Source organism: Marmota flaviventris, chromosome 1, assembly GCF_047511675.1.
Source record: "Marmota flaviventris isolate mMarFla1 chromosome 1, mMarFla1.hap1, whole genome shotgun sequence".
Taxonomy (NCBI): domain Eukaryota; kingdom Metazoa; phylum Chordata; class Mammalia; order Rodentia; family Sciuridae; genus Marmota; species Marmota flaviventris.
The window spans coordinates 164,298,887-164,320,833 of NC_092498.1; the positions used below are offsets into that span (position 1 = coordinate 164,298,887).

At 42.5% G+C, this 21,947-nt stretch overlaps 1 protein-coding gene across 3 annotated transcripts in view; it reads right to left on the reverse strand.

Annotated features, from left to right (window-relative positions):
* Positions 1-266: 266 nt before the first annotated feature.
* The window catches only part of LOC114102359 (biotinidase), a 28,699-nt gene continuing 7,018 nt past the window's right edge, over positions 267-21,947 (reverse strand). For 2 of the 3 annotated variants that reach the window (XM_027947815.3, XM_027947814.2), the window contains exons 2-5: positions 19,465-19,630; positions 8,206-8,470; positions 3,962-4,111; positions 267-1,765 (exon numbers count right to left, since the gene is read on the reverse strand). In XM_027947815.3, the coding sequence (XP_027803616.1) occupies positions 596-1,765; positions 3,962-4,111; positions 8,206-8,454 (1,569 nt within the window). In that variant the 5' untranslated portion in view covers positions 8,455-8,470; positions 19,465-19,630 and the 3' untranslated portion in view covers positions 267-595. Of the gene's footprint in view, positions 1,766-3,961; positions 4,112-8,205; positions 8,471-19,464; positions 19,631-21,073; positions 21,158-21,947 lie in introns of those variants that run through there. The other variant, XM_027947816.2, reaches the window with a different exon arrangement.

Sequence of the window (21,947 nt, forward strand, 5' to 3'; positions counted from 1 at the left end):
ATGATTAACGAGGATAAGTTCATTTAAAAAAATCTGCCCATGGTCATGAAGAGTACAGACATAAGCCAAATATTTGGATTAAGAATTAATTCAGGATTACAGGATTAATCCACTTCATCTGGATGGAGTTCAGCTGACCAGAACAGGAAAGGTTCTCACAGCAGTTCTTGAGAGTTTGTTTCTTACTTTAGAGAACAGGCAAGGCTTGTAAAATATTTACACATCGGGGTGTCACCTGATTAACAAGGAAAAAAATGAACCACTGCTTTGTGGGTGTGTAAAATATCAACTGACATTTATTTTTGTTTCAGATCTTAAAACCGATTGTGTACTGAGAGATGTGCTAGAGGAAGATGTGGCATGAAAAGAAAAATATTAATAGAAAATACCAGAAAACATCTCAAGCACTGACATGTAGGAGGAAGAGGGAACCTGCCTCTCCTACCTCTTCCCACAGTTCCCAGGTGGGATCTGGTGCCCCAGAAGTGGGCGGCCACCCCCAGAGGGAGGTGGTCCTGTGTACATGCTCTGTGGCCTGTGGAGGGCGGGGCTGCCATGTGACAGCCAGGGCCCACTCACAAATCACACACTTGTCCTAGTTCTTCTCATACAACCGCCCATAAAGAGCTGCTGTCACCAGACCAGAGGACAGTCCACGCTTCCTCAGGAAATAGTGGTCATTCTCCCAGCCAAGCTGGTCAGGGGATTCCAGGGTCATCCCTGAGGTCAGAAAGAGAGGAAAGATATAGGAAGTGCTGAAGTTGCCCCACAGGTGAAACTCGAATATCCCCGTGGCCTCTGTGATCTCCTGCCCACAGGTGTGGATGTCAAGACCCCCACACTTGACCAGGGCGCACACTTGGATGTAGTAAGTGCCGTGCACAGTGTGGAAGCCATCAAAGACCCCCAGGGCATAGAGCTCTTGGGACAGGGTGGGCCTGTCATACAGCAAATGGCAGCAGAGGCTGTTGGAGCAGACTTGGAGATAGCCTTCCTTTCCCCAGACGGGGACCAGGGTAAAGTTGTCATACATCATCTCAGAATGAAAGGTGGGAGGAGCATCCATGTTCCACTTGGCGGCTTCGCAGTGGACTTCCTGAGCATCCTTTTCACAGTATGGCTCACCTGACACGATTTTTAAAAACCTACTGTGGGAAGGGTCTGTTTTACCTGTTGCGTTTTCCGTACCAGCAAGACCCAGTGGATTTTTGGCTACCTGGGCAATGATAAGGTGACCTTTGGGGCTTTCCATGTCATGGTACCAGAAGGACTTCAGAGGGGTGTGTATGCCACTCCCTGTCATCCCCAGAGATGGGTGGTGGATGTTGGCCGCCAGGACGTTGACACCAAAGGCAATGGCAAAGGCTTTCTGAATCTCGATGGCCGCCAGGAGCGGGAGCTGGTTCATCCAGGCGCTCGGGTACACCACGTGCTTCACCTCGGGGTCTCTCAGCAGTCTGATGGCAGGGTCGAAGAACAGTATGTCAAAGCAGGTGAAGATGCCAAACCTGCCAGCAAAGGGGGTATCGAAAGTGACGTGATCCACTTCAAGAGGGGTATCAAAAGCTGCCTCGAAGTAGAGGTTGTGTTTTCGGTAGCGGTCAACAAGGGTTCCATTATTGCTGAAAATGACATTTGTGTTAAACTGGTATCTCCCATCATTTGGGCACCCTGGGTCATTGCTATGACATGGCTGTTTTGTCCCAAGGTTGGCCACTAAGAACATCTCTCCCTTGGTGGCCATGCAACTCAGGCGCTGGAGGACCTGGGGGAGGGGGGAGAAAAAGGGCTTAAATACGTGGATTTTAAATATCCTGCCTTTTGTCTCATATTTTTAATAGAAAAATTCCTCGTATTCACAATATACAGAGAGCTCTCATAATAAGAAAAAAAATCACCACTGAAAACATGCAAAGGAGATGAACAGATGATTCAGGAAGAACAAAACAAATGGCCAAGAAATATCTGAAAAGAAGCTGAACCACATGAGTTACAGGGAAATGCAAATTAAAACAACAATGAGACATTATTTTTCACCTTCATTAGATTGTCAAAAATTCTAAAGGTTATTCTATCTTGCATTAATCAAAGGGTAAAGAAATAGGCCTTAATGATTATTATTGGGGATAGAAAGTGAAATTAAAAATCTCTTGAGGAAGAAGTTTGGTACTCTTTAAAATAATGTAAAATGTGCACAGCCTTTGAGAAATCCCATTTCCAAGAATTTCACCTTACAGAAGCACTTAACATGTTTCTGAAAATATATGTACAAGGATATTCATTGAATGTTGCTCTTGATATCAAGAGTTTAAAGAAAATAATAAGCATACCATGCTAAAAAAGGATGTCAACAAATATAAAATGCATAGAAAAGGGTATAGTTGGATAAGCAGCAAATGGATATGTTTCTCTAGGAAAGGAAGTAGGATGAGAATGGGCTGTGGTGAAGGTGAACTTTTACTTTGTTTTTCTTTCTTTAACTTCTGTTTGGCATGTTTAAGTTTATATTCATGTATTTCTTGTGTAATTAATAAATTAAATATCCATAGAGCAAATGCTTTACAATAGTAGAGTTTCTTTTTTCCTTTGCAGTACTAGGTGGTAGGTCGGCAGGTTTCCCTGACCCCTCCCCTTTCTTGGCGGCTGCGGGGCGGGACTTTCCACCTGGCTGACCCGAAATGGCCAATCAGAAGCTGACATGGCAACGGACCCCAACCAACACGGTTCTCGCAGGCAGAAGCAATTGCCCTGTCAACCCAACCAGCCCTGACCAACCTGTGACCAACAAGATCCCCCTAAACTCGGCCGGCCAACCTGCTGTCGTAGCTGCAGTTTAGATGGCCTGGGCCCTCCCCCTCCAGTTCCCTTATTAGCACTGTTCTTGCCTTTCCCGCCTGCGGCTTCCCCGGCCCTCACCCTTTCCTATACTGGTGAACCTGGCCTGGGAGTGTCCCCCAATAAACCTTCTTTTGGTGCCTCATTCTGGTTCCATGGTTCCTGATCTCGCCGGCCCCTTTCTGCTTTACACTAGGGATTTAACCCAGGGCGCTTGACCACCAAGCCACACCCTCAGCCCTTTATATTTATTTAGAGACAGCGACTCCTTATGTTGCCAGGGCTGGCTTCGAGAACTTGCAGTCCCCCAGCCTCAGTCTCCCAAGTTGCTAGGATTACAGACAAGTGCCACCACACCCAGCTCTAGACAGTCTTTAACTGAATGTATAGCACATGGAGTTTGGTTTTGGTTTTGGGGGTCCTTGGGTCTCCTTTATATCTCAGCATGCTGTGGCTTTCAGGCACTCACTTGGTTCACCTTGGCATGCCCTCTGTTATGGGCCAGGCTATATGGGCAATGACCAAACAGACTCCATTTTACCCGGAGACTCTATATCACTTAAGAAATACTTCTCCCATGGGAAAGCCCTGCCTCTGTACCCATTAATAGTTGCCTAACATAGCATACTTGGCAACATACAAAATAGCAATTCTTATACAACGGAAAATTGTTCTCTTTGGTTTCCATTTTTCTTGGGCAATGTACCTTGTCAGAGATTGATTGTCTAGACTTTAGTAACCATTCTCTAACTTGTACTGAACTAGGGTCATTTTGACTCACTTCCCTTCTGCTTGCTTGCTGCTATGCCAACCTGGAAAGTCCCATGGGAAAAAACAATGTGCCCATGGCATTGTCTCGCTAACTGCCCAATTCACCTTCTGTACCTGCTTGCTTGCAGCTATGTCAACCCAGATGTGTTTTTTGCCTTTAAGTATCCTAAAATGCTCAGGCTCAGGGCTGTTCCTTGCAGAGACAGTTATGGGTCTTGTGGGAAGCAGTCGCTGGCTGGCCAGCTAAATAAAGACTCTTCAATTTGGACAAAATTGGGACTTGGTGTGTTTTCTGAGCGACCTGCCCCACAACACCCTTGGCCTGGTGAAGAGGAAGACTAAGGCCCTCAAGTACCTCTGTGTCATTGAAACGGTGGGGCTCCAGGCACGGGTTCCATTTGACCAGCTGGGGAGATGGCATGAAGTCCAAAAATGGGTAAATGGACGTTCTTGTGAAGTTGAAGCCGTGGATGCCATCTTCTGGAAACACTATGATCTGCACGCCCTGCAAGTCAGAACAGCACAGTGTAGTCTGGTATCGGACATCGAGAAGCACCACTCCATTCACTAGCTCACACCCTGGGCAACCACCAGGGTGTTAACTATACCAGAGCCAGAGATACAGAGCTGGTGGCTGGACTCTCATCACGGATCCTAGTGTTGGGGATACTGGCTTGCTTAGTCCAACCCTAAAGGCACAAAGACAAAGTCCTCCAGGAACAAGCATCACTTGTGCCTGGAGTGTGTCAGGGAAGGAGGGCGAGTAAGCTGCTGAAGGAGCAGGAATTTACCAGGCAGGCTACTAGAAGGGGTGTGGAGTTCTCGGTGGTGAAATTGGAGCTGGAGCTGATTACAAAGGGCCTCAAACTTTGGACCCATTAACAGATGAGGTGTTTCTCTACTCCAGTAGTTCTCAACTTCATTCTGTTCTAAATCAGTTGGGGACTTTTTTTTTTTTTAAACTAGGGATTGAACTCCAGGTGTGTGTGGGGGGGTGCTTAACCACTGAGCCACATCCCCAACCCTTTTCATCTTTTATTTTGAGACAGCATCTTGTTAAGTTACCTTGGGCCTCAATAAGTTGCTGAGGCTGGCTTTGAATTTGTGATCCTTCTGCCTCAGCCTCCTGAGTGGTGGAATTACAGACATGTATCACCACACTTGGCTAAATTTTAAGTTCTTAGCACACATTGTCTAATAGCTTTCCAGAAAGGTCATATCAATGCATAGCACCCTGTGAGGCTGACCCATTCTGAGTAGTGACTATGTAAATAAAAAATCATCACAAACTTGGAGTAAGGTAAGAAAAAGAATCCGTATATTTCCAAATTATATTGGGGTATTGATCAACAGGCTCACTCAAGGATTATTTAATTATCTAGAGAATGTGTCACTGTTTGTACTTAAAAGCTCACCTCAACTGTGTTATCCTATAGGACCTTTAAAGTCAGCTATGTATCTATTAGCAAATTCATTTCACTATTCCCTGAGCTGCTGATAGACACATTTCCATTCTTCAAATTCTCCTTTGAATCAGTTTTACCATGTTACTGGTTCCTTCATTAGTTAATGCATTTAAATAAAAATTTTGTTCAATCATATTTGTATAAGAGTTATGCTTTTAACTTTTTAAAATTTACACATGGACAAATATTTTCCTTTATTCAAATCAAAACTGAGAGCACTGGATAGTTCCTTATGGATTTATGTATACATATTAGATTAAGATGAACATTAAATTGCATTTCCTGAGTACATAGCAGCCAGGAATGAGGCTGGGAACCAAGCATGAGCTGGGCAGAACTTTGGGTCTGATGTCAGCACTCCCGATGAGCACCACCAGCCATTTTCTGATAGACTTTGCTGAGATCAAGAATTCCCTCTAGGGGCTGGGTTGTGGCTCAGTGGTAGAGTGCTCGCCTAGCATTCACAAGGCACTGGGTTTAATCCTCAGCACCACCTAAAGCTAAAAAATAAATACTAAAAAAAAAAAAAAAAAAAGAATTCCCTCTAAGGAACAAAGGTCACCAACCAAGTGCCTGACCACACTAATTAGCTGTAAACTCCTCCCTCCACCCCTACCCCAGTGCCTCCGACAAGAGAGCAACACTTCAGTTGGTTTGTTTAGGAACCTGTGCCCTTAAAGCAAATCTGATGGACAACTCTGACACATGCTCCCCATCAGTTTGTCTAAGCAGCTGCTTTAACACACGCAGCGATGTAGGGCAGCTAAGCAACCAGTGAGCACCAAAGGGATCCTCTGATCAGCTCCATCCCCGCTCCTGGACCACTAATAATGGAATGGTATCTTGCAGCCTGTGCAGGCTCCTCAAAACCATGGCACCGGTTTCCATTAAAACTGGAAAGCTGGGGAATCCTAGTCACAGTCTCTGGGTTTTAGTGCGGCATCTGCTGAATGTCCCAGGATGGTCTTGGGAACAGGATAGAGAAGCAAGAGAGGGTGAAACTGAGGTCTGGACTCACCGCAGGCAGCAAACACCTCCACCCAAGGATTGCTGCCCTTGACTGGATCGGGGGCAGCAGGTCGTCTGTGGGCATAGCTGGGATTTTTTTTTTTTTTTACACTGACTTTAGCAGAGACACAAATGAGGTTATGTACCAAAAGTGTGAATGATATGCAGGAAATTGATATGTGGGAGGTCCAGTAAAGATCCCTAAATCATCTTTTGGACTGGAATGATGACATTTAATGACATTAGTGTAAAGGCTTGCTCTTGTGCTCAATCAGCTTCCTAATGGCAGGTAATGGCAGCACATGTGTCTGTGTGAGAGAAGGGCACAGGAGTTTTAGTTGACAGCAAGAGCTCTGTGAATCCACAGAGAGAAGTCACTGCCAAGTTTGCAGGGGACAAGGTCTGGAATGAGGGAGGTGAGAGTGGCCTGCAGCCTGCGCCATCAGCTAGCACCTGGAGAGCAGTACACAGCTGTGAGCACAGGGCTGGAGATGGAAGCCCCCAAGGAACTGGGATGGGACTGGAGATTAACAGCCTTGGGATGACATGCAGGGGGCCGGGGCAGTCAGCCTCAAGTGTGAAGAAGATGGCACTGTGTACGGGACTTGGGCTCTGCTCTTTAGCTCCAGGACAGAACTGCTCACTGAAAGAAAGGCCTATCCAGAAGTTCCCACCACTGGACGAGTGGACCTAGGAACAGTGAGTTCTGGGCCCCTGAAGGTGTTCAAGGAGAAACTAGAGTCAGCTGGGACAAAGAGCAGTGCGTCACCCATCAGAAGCTCCCTTCCAACATCAGTTTCAGATATGTACACGTATATATGTCTCTGTGTATTCTAAGTATATGTACTCTAGGCTAGAATTTTTTTTTTTTTTAAACAAGCACTCTACTGACTAAGCTATATTCTCAGCCCTGATCTGTAATCTTTTTTTTTGTTTTAATATTTTATTTACATTTTATTGTTCGGCAGACACAACATCTTTGTTTGTATGTGGTGCTGAGGATTGAACCCGGGCCGCACCCATGCCAGGCAAGTGCGCTACCGCTTGAGCCACATCCCCAGTCCCTAGGCTAGAATTTTTAAATGAAGCGACAGATGTCTTTCCAGGTCATCCTGACCTGCTTAAAGAGAGGGGACCTGCAGGGCAAGACCTCTTAGCAGGACCGGGTCTGCCCTTTATAAACCCATGACAACAGAGAAGTTTTTACACCCATGGAATTTACTTCACCTTAAACTTCCCTGGAGGCAGAGCAGGGCCTTCTGAAGCAGCAGGGCTTGGTCCAGGGTTAAAGCCCAATCTCTTCTGGTTATGGGTTTCCCAGAAGGGAATTGCTCACTTCTGACACTGACATTCCCCTCTGCCCTATGGGGCACCTCTCCTCCATCCTCAGGCTTCCTGGCAGGAGGGGAATGAGGCCAAGCAGGAAGCCTTTACAAAGGCTGACACTGACCTGCCCTTTGTCTTGGAGTGAGCTCTGACTGGGCGAAGGTCTCAAACTGTTTAGTCTGGCATAAGAGATGAAGTGAGCCCCAAATAATCTGTAGGCAGCAAAAATGGCAGTTCTTTGGACAGTGACTCTTTCAGGTGAGCTGTGAATGCCTCACAAATTGTGGTGCTCATCATGCTCAGTGGTTTTCAATTTTTTTTCTGCACATTAGAATCCCCTGGGGAGATTGTTTAAAAAAATTCCAGTGCCCAGATCACACTCCATCTGGACCATCTGGACAATGGATTCCTAGGGATCCAGGAACCTCTAGTGTTTATAATTGGCCCAGTGATTCCTGCCCACGGCCACATGGAGAACCTGTGACTGAACCCAGGGCTTCTCAAACTTGAAGGGCCTCATCGTCTGATGATCTTGCTAAAATGCAGATTCTGATTTGGTGGGGCCTAAAATTCTGCATTTCTAACAAGTTCTCAAGTGCTGCTGATGCTACTGGACCACGGACCACTCTCCGAGTAGCAAGACTCTAGCCACCTAAGTCAAATCAGGCTTACTTGCTGGACTGACTTTCACAGAGGTTGTAGGAAGCCTAGGGTCACCCAACCACTGCTTGAGGGTCAAAGCACCCTTTGTTCTGTTCTATGAGAGGAGCCCAGGTCATAACCGAGGAGCGTTTCTTGCCTTCTGGGCTGCAATCATCACTTGCCGTTCGTAGATATCGAGGTTCTGGTTCATGAGCTCCAAGGCCTGCTGGCGGGTGGTGAGAGCTAGAGGGTTGGGACTCAGGATCGAGTGGTGCTCATACACGGCCGCCATGTAATATTGAGACCCCTGATGGTCAGCCACGCAGTACTCCCCGGCCTGGACTCCCAGGGCAGCGACATAACAGATGAAGAGGAAAAGAGCAGGCTTCCTGCTGGCTCCAGACATGATACAGGCCGTAAATCTGGAATGTAATGGGGCAAGGGAAAAAACAGATGAGTAAGGAATCCGCCAAGATTCCAACATTTGTTGAACATGTTTCTTTCCAAACACGAAGCAAGCTATGTTTAAAATGGCTCACTGTGTTAATAATCGTCTCTTTTTAGAATATTTCCACAACAGACTCGATGTTCGCCATGATTTTCTTACCCAGTATCAGCAAGGCTGTAAGGCATCACTATTCACTTTCCTGGCTGTCACTTAAATTTTAGGCAACAGTAATTATTCTGTTTATCAGATATAATTTCATGATATATTTTACACTCCTCCTGCTCTCTGTGCACACAAACGCACTATAGGTCCAACATCTACATTAGCTGTGTTTGTCATGAGATCCTAACAATACAGCTCTGCTTTCCCTGCCTTAGAGTAATAATGAATACAATGGAAAACTTTCATGGGAGGAATAGACAAACTCTAGATAGGGCAGAGGAGTGGGAGGGGAAGAAAGGGGGCAGGGTGGTTAGCAAGGATGGTGGAATGTGATTGGTCATCATTATCCAAAGTACATGTATGAAGACATGCATTGGTGTGAATATACTTTATATACAACCAGAGATATGAAAAATTGTGCTATATATGTGTAATAAGAATTGTAATGCATTCTGCTGATATTTATTTTTTAAAAAATCAATTAAAAAAATCACCACATTGTTTGGGGCCAAGAAACTGCAGACTTCCACTTAAATGCCACTTACACTCTCTGTTACAAAAGCAGCCTCCTAATCAAAGCACAGCACTGTTTCCTTCTCGTACTTGAGAAATGCCATCACACATTTCACTTTCTCAACCTTCATCTCTGTGACTCCAAATCTCTTGCTCAAAAGCAATACTCTTTTGGAAATAAAATCCTATTTGCAGTGATAATGTAGAATTTTCTAGAAGATAAAGTGGGCTTTTCTAGAATGTAAACTCCACTTTGTGGTTTCCACCATCAAAGACTAGAAGTGAATGACACATCTGTGTATCCCTCCCTTGAGTCTCCAAGAATAGGAATGGCTACTTCTTTTTTCTTTCACATTTTCCATTAATTTCTATTTAAAATTTTTTTTTAAATATTTATTTTTTAGTAGTAGTTGGACAGAATACCTTTTTATTTTATTTATTTATTTTTATGTGGTGTTGAGGATTGAACCCAGGGCCTTGCATATGCTAGGCGAGCGATCTACTGCTGAGCCACAATCCCAACCCTAATTTCTATTATATTAATGCATATCAATTATACAAAATGGGTTTGTGAAATGTTCATACTTATATATATATAATGTACTCCCTATTATCCTTTTCCCCACCTGCTTCCCTCCTCCTGGTCCCTTTCCTTAATGGTCCTCTTCTACTTTCTTGTCTTTTTTTTCTAGATTCCGCAAATGAGAGGAAACATGATACTTGTCTGAGCCTGGTTTATTTATTTATTTATTTATTTTCATAGTTTTATTTTTTTTATTGGTTGTTCAAAACATTAAAAAACTCTTGACATATCATATGTCATACATTAGATTCAAGTGGGTTATGAACTCCCATTTTTACCCCAAATACAGATTGCAGAATCACATCGGTTATACATCCACATTTTTACATAATGCCATATTAGTAACTGTTGTATTCTACTACCTTTCCTATCCTCTACTATCCCCCGAGTCTGGTTTATTTTTTTTAACATGATGATCTCCTTCTTTATGGCTGGACAATACTCCATTGTGTATGCGTGTGTGTACATATGTGTGTGTACTTGTATGTGTGTGTGTGTGTGTGTGTATACACACACACACACACACACATATATGGCCTTTTCTTTATCCCTCTGTCTCTTGATGGGCATCTGGGCTGATTCTGTACCTGGCTATTGTGTATGGTACCACATAAACATGGGTTTGCAGGTCTCTATTGCATGCTGACTTTTATTGCTATAGCTGGTCATATGGTAGGTTCTATTTTTTTTTTTTTGATAATAAAACTACTAGTTCATGGCATAAATACATATACAACAGCATGTGACAAAAATACAAAATATATTTCACTTCTGTACAGAAATATCCACTACAGGACTTTTTTAGATTAGATTATAATATTATAAATAAAGTTGCCAGGCGCAGTGATGCATGCCTATAATCATAGTGGCTCTGGAGGCTGAGACAGGAGAATTGCAAATTCAAAGCCAGCCTCAGCAACTTAGCAAGGCCCTAAGCAACTCAGTGAGACCCTGTCTCTAAATAAAATATTAGGAAAAAAAAAAAAGGGCTGGGGATGTGGCTCAGTGCTTAAGTGCCCCTGGGTTCAATCCCTGGTTCCAAAATATAAAACAAACAAACTACCACACACAGGACCAGTGTTCGATAAATGGCAACTACTTTTTTTGGGAGGCAGACAGATAATACTTAGGACTACAGGCTTGGGAGTCACTCAGGTCTGGATGTGAATCTTGAGTGGCTTCTTACTGCCCTAGGAAAGTGGCCTGTTCGCTTAGGACCTCATAAGCCAGGAAATTGGGCTCTGGTGGCTTCAAAAATGCATGATTTTTTACTGAGATAATCATGTTTAATTCTCATTTGCTTGTCTACTCTTCTAGTGACTTATTTTTTCCTGTGTGCTTGCGATTGTATTTGTCTTGCTTCTTCTTTTGAGTATAGGATTCCTTTAATTATCTTCCGTGGTGATGGTTTTAGTGGTCATGAATTCCTTCAGTTCATATTTATCTTGGAAGGCCTTTATTTCATCTTAAATTCTGAAAGATAACTTTGCTGAATATAGTAATTAGATTAGCTGTTATTTTATTTCAGGACTTGAGATACATAATGCCATATCCTCCTGGCCTTTAGTTTCTGCTGAGAAATATGCTGTTATTCTGATCTGTTTGACTTTATAGGTGACTTGGCACTTCTATTACAGTTTTAAATACTCTTTGTTCTGTACCTGGGGCAGTTAATACTGTCATGGAGAGGTCCTTTTCTAGTTATTTCTATTGAGGGTTTTGAATGCCTCCTGTACCTGGATATTCATATCTTCTCCAAGGTTTGGGAAATTTTCTGCTATGATTTCACTAAATAGGTTTTCTATTCCTTTAACCTACATGCTGGCTTCTACCTCTAAACCAATTTGTAGGTTTGGTGTCTTAATTGTGGACCATAAGTCTTGAATAGTCTGTTCATAATTTCTTCTTCTTTTTCTTTATTACTGCCTGAATAGGATAATTCATCAACTTTGTCTTCAAGTTCTGGTATTCTTTCTTCTGCTTGATCTAGTCAATTGGTGAGGCTTTCAATGGAGGTTTTTATTGGACTTATTAGGCTTTTCATTTCTGTGATTTCTGTTTGATTCTTTTTTCAGAATCTCTATGGTATTAACTCTTTTGTATTCTGTATTGTTTTTCTTAGTCCATTCAGTTATTTATCTGTATTCCCCTTGAAGTCATTGATCATTTAAAAAATTACTCTTTTGATTTCTTTGTGTAGCATTTCATCTATTTCAGTATCTTTGGATTCAATTAGTGAAGAGTTATGAACATTGGAAGAGTCATGTTGCTTTCCCCTCACATTTCTTGTGTTTCTACGTTGAGATTTGAACATTTGTTGAGATGAATATCTCCTCCACTTTTATATGAGGGTCTTCTTAGTGAGTAGCCTTCTTCTGGGGGCTCCATCTCCAGTACCAGAGAGGAGAAGACAAACTTCACTCACAATGACAACACAAAGATGAACAGATGTAGGAATACAGTAAAAACCACTTAATACCAACAGCTACATCACCAATAACAATAGAAAATGATAAAAGAATATGGAATAAACTAAAAAATTAAAATTTAATGTAGTACTGATAAAATAAATTTTTAAAATAGGGGGCAGGGAAAGGGGACAAAGAAAGATGCAGAATTTTTTAAAAAAGGAAAACAAGAAAGAGCAGGAGAAGAATGTGAAAGATTTTTTTTAAGTCCAATTAAAGAATAAAAGAAACTGGGCATGGTGGTGCATGCCTGTAATCCCAGCAACTTGAGTGGCTGAGGCAGGAGGATTATAAGTTCGAGGCCAGCCTCACCAATATAGTGAGGACCTAAGCAACTTAGTGAGACCCTGTCTCAAAAAAAAAAAATGTAAATAGAATTAAATAAAAGTAAGAAAAGGAAAATAACAAGGAAAGAAAAACAAGTCCACCTTCTTTGCAGGTCCTGAAATACTGGAATTTACCACATATGGGGAACAGGGAGAGTCATAGCTGGGTCTGTTGTGATTCCTCTTTGCTCCCACAAAACTGGTTGGTGTTGTATGTAGGTTGAGCCCTGTCCTGTGTTTTCTGCAGACTGGGCTGGCTAAAGATATGTGGCAAAGTTGTATTCACTCCAGAGGCTTTCTTTATCATATGCTGCTATCCCCAACAGGTGGGCTACAGGTACTGCTTGCTCCAGGGGCTCTCCCGTCTGTGGTACCTGGGGTCATGGTAAATGTCCAAGCCCATGACTTTTCCCTTAAAGCACTGGAGTGGGGGAAATAAACAAACTTTTGAGTTCTGCACTGGAGCAAGGCAGATGAGGGAAGTAAGTAACCTGTTAGCCTTAGTTTTGGTGCCTTCAGACCAATCCCCTCAGTAAACCATGCACCATGGGTCTCACTCCTCACCACCGAGGTCAGTGCCACCGACCACTGTGCTCTTCGCAGTCAGAGCTCCCCGCTGCTTCTCAGTGGGTCTGCAACTGATCCTCCCCTCTCCATGACTGTCTCTTGTGGTCACCTGCCACCCAGTCACTGTGGCTGGGTGTCCCTAGGGACTCTGAATTGTGACTGGTCCATGTTTTCTGACCCCAAAAGTACCTCTTCAAAGTTATGTTGATAATATTTCCAAAGTATAAGTCAATGATTTAAGATGTGTGGAAATTGAGACTGGGGTAGAGGTCAATGAGCCAGTCTCATTAGGAGTTCCTGGGGCTAATAGTGGCACGTATAGGACCTTCTGTTCTCAACAGAGAGCTCTGTACCAAAGATTCATGAACATAGAACATTTATTTATTTAATCTTTATCTTATTTATTTAATCTTTATCTTATTTATTTATTTATATGTGGTGCTGAAGATTGAACCCAGCACCTTGCACATATTAGGCAAGTGCTCTACCACTGCGCCACAACCCCAGTCCAAACAGAGCATTTAAATCTAAGAAACTTGCAATCCAATAAAATAAGTAAACTGGAATGAACAAGATATCATATTCCTTTCTATTTTGAGAACATAAGATCTATATTATTTATAGAAGGAGCCTGGTAGGAAAGCTGTAAGTGGCAATCATCTGTGCAGGAACAAAGGTAGGTCAATTAGAAGAGGCTCTGCAGATTTAAGCAGGTATTCGTGCTTGAATGTTGGCAAGTTTAATGAGGCAGGAGAAAATGAATAATTACAATAAAAACAGGCGCAACCCTTTGCTTACCCTAAATGTCACTGGGCAGAACTATAACCACTTGTACTTCATAAATACTCAGAGCCGAACTTGCAGGAAAATAGGTATGTTTTCCTCTCATATGTGGAAGCTCCAGAGAGAAAAAAGGAGGGAATCTCATGAAAATAGAAGGGAGACCAGTGGAGTAAAAGAAGGAGACCAGGGAAGGGAGGAGAGGAGGGAAAGAGGAGGGTACTGGGGAACGAAACTGCCCAGATCATGTTGTGTGCATAGGAATATGTAATGAATCCCACTATGTACTGATAATTTTTTAAAGACAGGTTTTATTCAAAGCCAGCTTTGAAGGAAGATAGAAGAAACTACTTTATGTTTCAAATTTCTATTTTCAGGAAAACCGAAGGCCAGGAAATCTTTTATAAAGGAAGAGGCTGCATCAGATTTGCAGAGGAGGCTGCGAAGTGGGACAACAGGCAGGAAATATACATATGCAGATGCAGTTAGCCTGTGGGACAGAGAACTGTCCGTGGAGTCAGGCGGGGCAGGGGTCATCCTCACACTCAGTTTCCTTGCTGTCCTCTGGGCCAGGCAGGTGGCATGGGCAGCCCGTTAGCCTTTACTCTTGGTATGAGGAAAGACAGGATGCAGAAAACAACTTATCAGGAAGTTTCCCTTAGTTTCAGTCTGTCTCACAACTGGTGAACCAGGAGATATTTTAGCTAAGGCTGTAAGGCTGGTGTGCCCTCTGTACTTGGCAGCAGAATCACACACAGGGTCTTGGGAAAAACCAGGATGGGGCAAAGACTTTGAAGGGCTGATCAGGCAGCAGAAGGGGGTGTTTAGTTTTAAAATGGCAGTGTTACAGAGCAAGGGCCCACTACAGAACTGGGGTAGCTACTGTGGTTTTGTTCTTGCGATAACACCAGAAAGATTTCAGACATAGCAGGCGTGAGTTTACAAGGGAAAAAGGAGACACACTCATGGTAGAGAATGGGTCCTCCCAGAGAGGAGAGGGATGGTGCGTGCCTCCTGCCTTCCAGTTTTATTGAGGGTGCCAGGCCAAATTCTTGACTTTTGACTGACAGCAGGATTGTATCAGATTTCCAAGTCCCACTGTACAGGGTCTTACCCCATGGAGGGGAGACATGCTAAAAATCCAAGGCAACCATGGGTCACTTTGGCCCACGCTGACCAGTTACAATTTGAACTTGTTCTTACAGATTTTATGGTTAGGGGGCTTGTTTCTAACTATCATCATCTCCCTGAGTTCCTGAATCTGGTCTGCATAAAAGTCACAAAAATCTTTTCAGGGTAACTTTATAGAATTATCCCCTTAACCTCACGTTCCCTCCATTTACATCAATTACCTATCAGCAGGACTGAAGGAACTGGGACAGCCCCCAGACTGTTATCACATGGTACTTGGCAGCAGAATCACACACAGGGTATTGGGAAAAACCAAACCAGGTTGGGGCAAAGACTTTGAAGGGCTAATCAGGCAGCAGAAGCGGGTGTTTAGTTTTAAAATGGCAGGTGCTAGCTCAGGACAGTATGCACAGGCAAATTAGGGTACAAGGCTCCCTGGGAATACGGTGTTATGAAGTTGTTAGGTAGTAGATAGCAATGAGCAGAGAAATGCATGGTAAGGTCATAAGCATTCTTTTAATTATTTTAGGGTCTCCTTTAAACTAATTTCCAAGAAAGCATTGGGTGGTAGTTAATTTATAGAAAATAAACAGAAGTAAAGGAGCTAATTAGGAAATATGTTAAAAGGATTAACGGGACTAACTCTTGACAGGGTCCATTGAGGTTGATGTGACGCTAGGAATTATGGCCATAGGTGTCTCCATTTGTGTAGGAAGGAGGATTTCTTTAGTAGCACAGGGGCACTAAGATAACTTCTGACCAGCTACTGACCCCAGAGCCCACATTAACATGGGATTAACTTGTAGACGAAGCCCCCCTAAATAGGATGGCCACCATGACAGTTCTGCAGAGGACCAACTAAGGTCAAAACCTCTACCGCCTGATGTGAAGGAGGAGTTGGACAACTGAGAAGCATCAAACAGTAATAGTTTAGATACAGTGTTGGCTCCTTTGTCATTCCTCTTGCTTGGAGGCGGCCCACTCTCTCTGCTTGACCCTTGCCTTGCTTTTACTTTTACCTCACTTTACTTACAATAAAACCGTCTTGTATATTTTTTGGTGTCTGACTTTAAGTTTTCTTTTGTCAGAACACAAGAACCAAGGTTTAGAGTTTCAGCTCCCTGTTTTCCTATGACAGAATCAGCGATTTTTCTTTTCTTTTTTTAATCCAAGTGACTCATCTTTAGAGCTGGTTGGGACATGGACCCTAGAGAAAATACTGACTGTGGGTATGTGTGCCTGGCCTGGCAAGGCAGAACATAATCTGTTTCATTGAAAGGCCTCTGACATAGGAGACTGAGCTGTAGGGAGACCTATATGGATGCACAGTTGAGTGACAATGTGCTTACTCTCTGCAAGTATGCTCTGTTCTTTTGGCTTGTGATGTGCCCTGAACCCCACTGCCAGGAAACAGCCGGGCCAAGGCTTGCTTCAGACATCCACGAACACCCACTTGAGCCAGGTTCAGCTTTAGGTGTTGAAACAAACTGAATTTGGAAACCTCCCCTTCCCTACCTCCTGAAATTAGGAAGATAAAGATAGTGGCCCAAGGAGAGTGGCTCCTTTGGGTATAAGGAGGCTCCAAGAACCAGTGAAATACCTGTGATACTGCTTTTAGAACTAAGAAGGAGGTGGAAGCTGTGGGAATCCTATCTTTGTCTTAATCTACCCCTTTTCCCCTTAAAACCTTTCCTTGTCCCAGAGCTTTTCAGAGATGGAACTGTTGAAACAATTAAGTTTCTTCCATCTTCCTTCAAAGCTGGATTTGAATAAAACCTATTTTCCTACCAATCCGACTCTGAATATTTCTGGAGTAGAGAACATTATGGCCTAGTCTGCTCCTACATGGGTGGGATCTTGTGCACCTAGTAATAATATGACAGCGGACAAGATCCCTCATGAAGCTCAGTCTGCACAGACCAGGAGGCCAGGCATAATCAATGAGATAAATACCTACAGGCCAGATGTTGATCAGTGCAAAGGAGGAATAAAGGCAGTGAAGAAGGTAGTGAGGGCTAGTGGGTAAGAAAAGATATAATTTTCAATAGTAAGGGTGGGAAGGCTTCAGTGAGATGGGGATACGTGAGCAAACAGCTGAAGAAGGGAAGAAAAAGGCATGCAGGTATCTGGAGAAGCATTCTAGGCAGGGGGCCTGAGACTACAAGGAGAGCAGTATGGCTGGGGCCAAGGAAACAAGGAGGTCAGTAATGCCAAATGGAATCACAGAGAGAGAAATAACGGCCACCCACCATTCTCCTAATACCTCCTGGCCCTTGTCCTCCTCTAGTCTAGTGTCATCAGAGGAGTCAGTGAGAACTTGGAAAACCTGAGTCAATCACTACACCTCCTGAAAATCTTCCAGTGACTCTCCATTTCATACAGAGCAAAACCCAAGATCCCTACAATGTGCCAATAGGAAGAGTCCAGTGGACGGAAGTGATTGATGGGGTGGGGGGAGATGCTGGAGAGGCATCTTTAGGTGAGCAACTGATCTTTGCAAGGCCTACAGCTCTGCTACTCAGTTCATACACCAATCCTGACTAGGGAGGTTCTTTAGATCTAGGAGAAAATAAGTCAAAGTTGAAATTACATAGAAATTTGTTTTGTGGAAATCTGGTGGCTTGTCAATCACTACACAAGGGATTTCTTTTCCCAGCTTGTTAAATGATTCATCTCATAATTAGCTGTGTTTCCTTCCTAGCCATGCTTCTACAATAAAATAAAAATTATATGTGGCTCTATTGATCTTTATAATGAAAGATCTTGTCACTCTTTACTTGCCAGGGAGAAAACAGTCCCATGATTGGAAAGGGAGGTGAGGAAATGCAGCAAAGGAAATGTCACATCTGGAGGAACAAACCCCGAGGGACCTGCTGAGGCATCAGGATCTGCACAGTCTAAGTGCCTATGTATAGCTGGCACGATGCCAAGAAAACACTGTAAAGTTCCAAATACTTTAAGAACTATTCTTACAATTTTGTGATTTCCTCCTCTAATTCCTTTATGTAAGAAGTAGAAATAATGTCCATCTCCACCTAATTTACATAATCTCAGTGTATAGAAATAAGAGATCTTTTATTTCCCAGAAAGCCTCATAAATGCCTCTTATTTTCTGGTTTTCCTATCTGAGAATGCTGGCCATGAGCTTGTCTGTGTCTTGTCCCTGGATCAGTTTTAGCTTGGACAGCTTTGTTCAGAGCCACTAGTGAGACTTTTGACATAGCAGTTGGAAAGGTCAAGTGTGAACACTCATGAGTGGTAACCAAGGCCGAGTGTACAAAGAAGAGTAAGTAAATTATAGAGCCTCTGGGTTGAACTGGTAAATTGTGTTTTCACTTTAAAAATAAATTACAGCTATTATCTTCAAAAAGGAGACTGATGGACAGAAATAACTTTCCACTATGCCTTTGATTAAGGCCAATTTCTGCTCCATTAACAAGAATAATCTATCTTAAACTAAATGAGCAATTAAAGGACAAGTTAACCTAAATGTCATATTTCTTTTCTTCAAATGGGAAATTATCTTCACAATCTAAATCAAATAAAACTTCTTTGTGGGCTAGGCTTGTAATTCAGTGGTAGAACACTTGCCTAGCACATGTGAGGCCCTGGATTCTACCCAATACACCAAGAGTCTTCCTGAGGCTGGGCAATGACTGTAATCCTGGCAACTCAGGAGGCTGAGGGAGGAGGATTTCACCCACATCTATAGCTTTGGCAACTTAGTGAGGCCTTGTTTCAAAATAAAAGATGAAAAGGACTGTGGATATAGCTTAGAGGTAAAGTAACCCTGAGTTCAATCCCCAGTACCTAAAAAATAGTCTTCCACAAATGCTGAATTGTTTTACGTAAAATGTAGTATTTGTATACAGCTTTAGAGTCTATTTCACTTTGTATAGACAGAAAGAACCCCAGCCCAGGCTGACTCTACAAGTTTGCTACTGCCATTGTGGGCCAATTGAGGATCACAAACTCAGTAGGTATTTGATCTTGACCTAGCCAGAAACAGCAAAAGGCAGGCCACTGGGTCCTGATGGTGTCAGTTTCCTAGCACCTACAGAGGATGCTCTTGACACAGGCATGGTGGGAAGATGGGGGGACACACAGCATACTGCAAGTGGTCAACGGTGTTTGGTTACAGAGCAGAACACAATCAAGAATGACAGTGACCTGTCCAGACCTATTCACAAAGTTGGCAGACTTCTTCCCTCACAGCATGGCAGATGTGCAGGGAGATGGTTAGCACCTCCGCCTTGCTTCTCTTCCTGGAGGCACTGAGCATTTTTGTTCTTTTCTGTTTGGTTAAATTGGTAATTGCCACTCCTCCAGCAAAGGTCCCCGCTCAGCCATAGCTGCATTCTGGTTATAACACAGGTCCCACTGCCCTATGCCACCCAGACTCACAGCAAGGCAGACATCTGACAGGCTCTCTACGTACCTGGCACAAGGATCCAGGTCCTCAGACTTGGGACTGACTTGAGGGTGGTGGGAACACAGGGCTGGTATGGAAGTTTCAGTTTCTTCCAGGATGCTGTGCTACCTTCCTCAGCACCAGAGACAAAGCACAGGAGTATATTCCAGCTTCTTTTTGGGAAGAGGTTATCCTAAAACCAGAAGGGGAATGATATCCAGAGTCAGAATTTCACCCACATCTATTCTGTTCAAAAGCCCAGTCTTTTTATGCCACCATGCTCAAAATAACAGGGGAAATGTTGAATAAGTATTATTGAGATGACTAAATAACAATTTAGAAATACATTTAAATACCTCAGGACATATATAAAAGTAAACTCAAGGGGCTGGGATGTGGCTCAAGCTGTATTGCGCTCGCCTGGTGCGCGTGCGGCCCGGGTTCGATCCTCAGCACCACATACAAACAAAGATGTTGTGTCCGCCGAAAACTAATAAATAAGTATTAAAAAAATTAAAAAAAAAAAAAAAAGTAAACTCAAAATCAGGGGTTCAATATATCATGAATTAGAATTGGGCATCACACTTGATGGAACAACTTTCTAAAAGTTGAGGCAACTAAAATAATAGGAAAAAAACAGGCCAGGTGTGGTGGTGCACATCTGTAGTCTCAGCAATTTGGGAGGCTGAGTCGCAGAAGGATGGCAAATTCAAGGCTAGCCTCAGCATCTTAGTGACACTCTATTTCAAAATAAAAAAATACAATAAAATAAAAAGGACTGGGGATGTGGCTCAGTGGTGAAGCACCCCTTGGTTCATAGAGCCCCCACAGGCACAAAGCTCTGGGTTCAATACCTGGTATCAGAAAAAAAAAAAAAAAAAAGAACTCATCAAATTTTCTCATTAACTTTTCTTAAAAAAGACATTGATAAAAAACTTCTGCCAAGCAAGAAAGGAACAGAAAAATTATAGCAAGAGCCTTCAATAAAATAAATATGAGGAGTATGTTTATAGAACACAATGCAAATATTACAAACTCTAATGATGTTGAAATTATAAAACCAACAAAAGGTGGCAAGAATAAGGGGAAAAGTTAATATAGGACTGAAGAGAGAAGGAAGGAGAAAACAGAAGTGAAAATTTAAGTTAGAAAATTTTAAACATGGTAGAACAAATACGCCTAAGAGTTTGTTTTTTGAAAAAAATTACGAATTAACCTAATTAAGGGGGAAAAGAAATGTAAAAATTAAGTAATTATCGGGGGCTAGGGTTGTGGCTCAGCGGTAGAGCTCTCACCTAGCATGTATGAGGCCCTGGGTTCAATCCTCAACACCACATAAAAGTAAATAAATAAAGGTATTGTGTCCAACACAACTAAAAAATAAATATTAAAAAAGAATTATCTAAAATACAAAAGAAATTAAAATAATGAACAATCTACTTTTTCAATTCTGTTTATTTTGAAAATTTAAATAAAATGAATATTACATTCTTAATATGTATTCATTTTACTACTGAATGTATTCAATATGTTCATACATATATATTCATTTCCCATTTGGTAAAATAAATTTTCCGAAAACTTCAGATAAAAGAGAAAACCAAACCCAGCCAAGAAACACAGAAGAAATACTTACCAAAAACCACTCCCTCTCATTTTCCAGCCTCAAAAGAGGCCCAGATATTCCTTGCCTAGCATGCGTGAGGCACTAGGTCCGATCCTCAGCACCACATAAAAATAAAATAAAAATATTATGTCCACCTATAACTAAAAAATAAATATTTAAAAAAAGAGGCCCAGATAGGTTCTACAGGAATTCTTCCTAACCTCAAAGGAGCAAATAATCCCAATGCTACTTAATGTGTCCCAGAATATAGTAAAAGAAGAAATTGTCTTCTTAGGAAATGATAAAATTCTGATGACAAAACCTGACAGGTGGGAGCTCCAGGACTTTAGGTGACACCTGGGTCCTCCTCTCTTTCTGCTTCACTGTCCTTAGCACGTGTCTTCATCTTTAGGGTCGCCTCGTGGTAGCAAGATGACTATATAACTCCAGTTACCCTGCCATGCAGAGGTGGAAGGGTAAATGGCAGCTCCATCAGACTTCCACAAAGCCCTGCCTAGTGACCTTCATTTAAATTGCTTTGATCCACTCGGAGACACATGACCTCCTCTAGCTACAGGGAGGGTTGAGGCAGGTAAACCCCCTCTTGAAAATCATGGTTTGCCAAATATAATACAGGAGGCCCAATTAAATTTGAATTTCAGATAAATAAGTATGTTAGAACATACTAAAAAGTTATTACTATTAATTTGAAATTCACATTTAACTGAGAATTTGGGTGTCCTATTTTTCTGTTTTTGTTTTGAAAAACCTGACAGCCTTACTCATAAGTTATCAGGTATTCGTAACTCTGGCTCTTATTGTCATCATTTCCTTATGTTTTAAAAATAGTTTTGTCACCTGTTGTGCATCCCTAGACATTATTAGTCTTGCCCATTACAAATTT